This window comes from Littorina saxatilis, linkage group LG11 (assembly GCF_037325665.1).
Source record: "Littorina saxatilis isolate snail1 linkage group LG11, US_GU_Lsax_2.0, whole genome shotgun sequence".
Classification (NCBI taxonomy): domain Eukaryota; kingdom Metazoa; phylum Mollusca; class Gastropoda; order Littorinimorpha; family Littorinidae; genus Littorina; species Littorina saxatilis.
Genome location: NC_090255.1, coordinates 38,306,551 through 38,311,550, shown reverse-complemented (window position 1 = coordinate 38,311,550; position 5,000 = coordinate 38,306,551). Strand labels below are relative to the sequence as shown.

The 5,000-nt window shown below is 41.9% G+C and overlaps 1 protein-coding gene across 1 annotated transcript in view; it reads left to right on the top strand.

Annotated features, from left to right (window-relative positions):
* LOC138980421 (uncharacterized) overlaps positions 1-5,000 on the top strand; it is a 25,311-nt gene that overhangs the window by 12,143 nt on the left and 8,168 nt on the right. Inside the window, exons 12-14 of the mRNA XM_070353289.1 lie at positions 860-986; positions 3,062-3,195; positions 4,749-4,854. Coding sequence (XP_070209390.1) covers positions 860-986; positions 3,062-3,195; positions 4,749-4,854 — 367 coding nt within the window. The remainder of the gene's footprint in view (positions 1-859; positions 987-3,061; positions 3,196-4,748; positions 4,855-5,000) is intronic.

Here is a 5,000-nt window from a genome sequence, read left to right as displayed (position 1 = left end):
CTCTCTCCTTCTCTCCCTCTCCCTCTCTCTCCCTCTCTCTCTCCCTCCCTCCCTCTCCCTCTCTTCCTCTCCCTCCCTCTCTCTCTCTCTCTCTCTCTCTCTTTGTCTCTCTCTCTCTCTCTCTCTCTCTCTCTCTCTCTCTCTCTCTCTCTCTTTGTCTCTCTTTTCCAATAAGTTTGCCGAAATGTATTCGCCATCTGGTATGATTTTGGTTAGCAAAACTGTGAAGATCCACTTTGAAAAACGATTTTGAGTACAGATCCATAGTTCCTAATTGTACCCATACCATCTCGCTGCATTTTTAAATAGACGAATCCGGAAGAAGAAAAAGCTCTATTTGGTTTTTATGAGTTGTAGAAGAGTTGCTCTTCCTTGGAAATACTGAGGCAAACAAACCCACGTGACATTTGAGGCCAAACTCTAGGCAGCGGCGTGTCTTCACCCGTGGTCGGCGATCTGTGCACTGAGTGACGCGATCGCATCAACACTGAATAATCAGCTCCACTTTGAATATTTTCGATTTAAAGGTGTGAAATATTGAGCGGACAGTGCAGATAACACAGACCGAAGCTTATTAACACTCGGATGTCAGTCGTACGTTTTATTTTACTGTCAAGTGGGTTTGTTTGCCCCAATTGTTCCCACGGGAAAGTAAACAGTCCACAACCCATACAAGTGTTCATTCCAACACTGGTGAACACTAAGTGTGCTACTTTTGCCAGTAGAAATGTGTACTCTGTCAAAAAGTGTTTACAAATTGTTACGGAAATGTGTTCAAATGTGTTCACTTCTGTTCAGAGTGAGAAGTAGGGTATCGTTAAACTAACATTGATATCCAGTCTCTGCGGAATTCTGTCAGAAAACGCCAACAGACCAGAACTGCTGCTAGATGCGTGTGACGTGGCGATTGCCAACTGCTCCAGGAATCTGTTCAGTGCGGAAACCACAGACGCAGGGACCCCACAGGGCTTGTTCACATCCTGTGTGTGAGTAGATCAATAATTTATTGAAACCGTTTACTATTTGTATTGGTTTTATTAATTACTATAGTTACGAAGCATTTTAAATTAATCCATGCAGGTTGTTATTTTGTGCTTCTAAATCACACCACAGAGAATGTACCATGGACGTCGAGGTTAAAACTGCCAGAACACTTCTCCAAAATGGCGTATACAATACCGTATATTTAAGTAGTTTGTCCGTTGTCAAATATTCATGTCGTCTGAGCTACAATATACTGACGCCGGAAGCGTTGTAGCAGCAGACAAAACTGTGTGCATGTGATCGAACGCTTTCTTCTTCTTCTTCTTTTTCTTGTCATCATTCCATGCATGCAAACAGTGAAAACATAACAGTTTTTGACAGAGGTTGTAAGACACTGATTTCTCAAACGAAGAGAATTTTCAAGACTGATGTTGTAAGATAGCAGGGGACAGATAAGAATAAGAATAAGAATACTGTACTTTATTATCTCATAGAGAAATTCAGGCGTGGTACATAACAATAATACAAACAGGACATTGTTTTTACATAAGACATATAGCACTATATAACAGGGCAGATTATAAACACACCTCCCACATACCTTTCTGGCCATTCCTTGCATTGTGCTTACGCATTCAGTCATGAACACATCCATGTCTCACTTACACATCGCACACATGGACATTCTTATACGCTCAACTTACCCATTCACACATGGGCATTCGATCACGCTCCACTTTCACATTCTTATACGCTCCACGTACACATTCACACAGTCATGGGCATTCTTATATGCTCCACTTACACATTCCCACATGGACATTCGACTACGCCCACTTATACATTCCCACATGGACATCTTTAAAGCACTGTGCTTACATATTCTCGCACACCTACGCGTATAACGGACAATGGCTAAACATCATTGCAAAAAATCATAGCATATAATATATCACAGAAAAAAATACGGACGTACATAAAACCAATACATACATATGCATTACTACTGATTGCACTGGCAGAAGAGGGGCTGAGTCGGGTATGTGGATGTGTTTACATGTTGCCAAGGGTGATGGATTTGGGGATGAAGCTGTTTTGCAGCCTGAGTGTCCTAGCTTTGTGCGTGCGAAGTCTACGGCCAGAGGGAAGGAGTTCATAGAGGTGGGCAAGGACATGGGACCTATCTGAAGCTATCCGCCTACTCTTTCTCACCACACGCTTTTCATACAGGGACTCCACACTTGCTTGCTGCCTGCCAATCACCTTGCTACTGACATTCACCATTCGCACTAAGACATTCCTGTTCTTCACACTCAGACCTCCATACCAGGACACAAAACCAAAAGTGATGACAGACTCGATGAAAGAGCGGTAGAAAGTTTGAAGGATAGAAGGGTTCACATTCAACTTCCTAAGTTTCTGAAGGCAGTAGATGCGTGACTGAAATTTTGTGTGTGTGAGGGTGGTGTTTGCATTGAAGGACAGCTTATCATCGATAACTGTGCCAAGATACTTATATTCAGTCACACGCTCAACAGTCACACCATCAATCAGGGCGGGGATATAGCTCAGTTGGTAGCGCGCTGGATTTGTATTCAGTTGGCCGCTGTCAGCGTGAGTTCGATCCCAGGTTCGGCGGAAATTTATTTCACAGAGTCAACTTTGTGTGCAGACTCTCTTCGGTGTCCGAACCTCCCCCCGTGTACACTACATTGGGTGTGCACGTTAAAGATCCCACGATTGACAAAAGGGTCTTTCCTGGCAAAATTGCTTAGGCACAGTTAATAATTGTCTACCTATACCCGTGTGACTTGGAATAATAGGCCGTGAAAGGTAAATATGCGCCGAAATGGCTGCAATCTACTGGCCGTATAAAATTTCATCTCACACGGCATCACTGCAGAGCGCCTAGAACTGTACCCACGGAATATGCGCGATATAAGACTCATTGATTGATTGATTGATTGATCATCAGGTCAGTGATTTGCAGTCTAAACTTGTGTGCGACAATAATTTTTTTCAGCATTTTCTGTTCAGGGTAAAGTAAATCTTCTTTTCTGCCTACGTCATTTTTCAGACATTTTGAAGCTTACATGCAGTGCACAAAAACGTTTTTGTCGTTATGCGATGACGTACGACTGAATGCCGTGAGCGAATACGTCACCAACGCCACAGACAAGTTTAACAGAGGTCCTTTCTTCTGTGATGAACGTGAGTAACTGATTTTAAAGCATGCTTGACAGAGAGAGAGAGAGAGAGAGAGAGAGAGAGAGAGAGAGAGAGAGAGAGAGAGAGAGAGAGAGAGAGAGAGAGAGAGAGAGAGAAGGGGGGGGGGGTTGCAGGTAAAAGCAAGACAAGACGAGGGTAATGGGATAAGCTAACAGGTGCTTTTTTACAGCCAGCCCTCGCCAATGGGAGGGTCTAATCTAATGATAATACGTTTTAAAATTGATAAAAGAACAATCAAAGAAGTACCGTTATAAAAACAAACAAACAAACAAACAACTAAACAAACAAACAAAATATACATACAGACGAATATAAAACATTAGTATCAAGGGCATAATGAAAACAGTTTTGAGCAAGCAAAAACACGGACGTAAAAGGTCAAGAGAAGAAAAAAATCTTCTTGAACTGAGGACGAGAGAGAGATAAGTTAAGTTAAGATAAGATAGGATTAGATAAAATAAGGATAGATAAGGATAATTCTTTACTAACAAAGATTATGACTTAAGCAAACAAGTGCTTTTTTGTATCCAGTCCTCGCCCATGAGAGAGACTAATAGTCTGGGGCGGGGATATAGCTCAGTTGGTAGCGCGCTGGATTTGTATTCAGTTGGCCGCTGTCAGCGTGAGTTCGATCCCAGGTTCGACGGAAATTTATTTCAGAGTCAACTTTGTGTGCAGACTCTTCTGTGTCCGAACTCCCCCCCGTGTACACTACATTGGGTGTGCACGTTAAAGATCCCACGATTGACAAAAGGGTCTTTCCTGGCAAAATTGCTTTGGCACAGTTAATAATTGTCTACCTATACTCGTGTGACTTGGAATAATAGGCCGTGAAAGGTAAATATGCGCCGAAATGACTGCAATTACTGGCCGTATAAAATTTCATCTCACACGGCATCACTGCTGAGCGCCTAGAACTGTACCCACGGAATATGCGCGATATAAGCCTCATTGATTGATTGAATGATCAATACATTATAAAGAAATGAACAAGAAAAGGCAAACAGACAGGAAGACAAACAAACAAATAAACACATTTAACTATTGAATGCATAATTATGCAAAATAGTTGTGGAGCAACATAAACATGGTAAATGTTAAAAAAAAATTTAAAAAAGCATGAGAGAGAGAAAATGTCTGAAAAATGATGTAAGGAGGAAAGAATGTTTACTCTGGCATTGTTATCCGAGACCGCGCCAGCGGTCGAGCTGAACAATGGCCGTCGAGATCTTTGTCAAATGTCATAGTTTGGTAAACAGTAAATACAAATAACATCTATGTATCGATTGCTTTTAGAAATAATCTCTTGTATTATTTTACGATTGAACACACACAAACATGCACGCTTTTGTAGTCTATGCCAGCCGCTAAAATATGTGGTTTAGTCGGCCTCTGACGTCACATGGCTCAAAGAAGGGAAATCCAATATTCAAATAATATATGCACAGGTTGATGCTCCTTACCAAGAAGCCGGCATTTCTGGTGAGATAACTTGATTAATTGTTTAGTACGTATACATGCTATGTTTTCCCCAGGTCAAAGTTTCGACATTGCCACAGCTGATAGTCGCTTCCTCGTTTGTTTGGACAACTTCCAAGCCGCCGTCTTTGACAATCCAGACAACTACGTGTCTGCTTGCACGTACGTAGCTTAACTTCTCTGCTTCTTCTCCTTCTGCGTTAGTTGGGCGCATGTACACTCAAGATTTTTGTGTTTTTACATTTAGTCAAGTTTTGACTAAATGTTTTAACATAGACGAGGAATGGAGGCGAGGGCGGTGGTGTGTG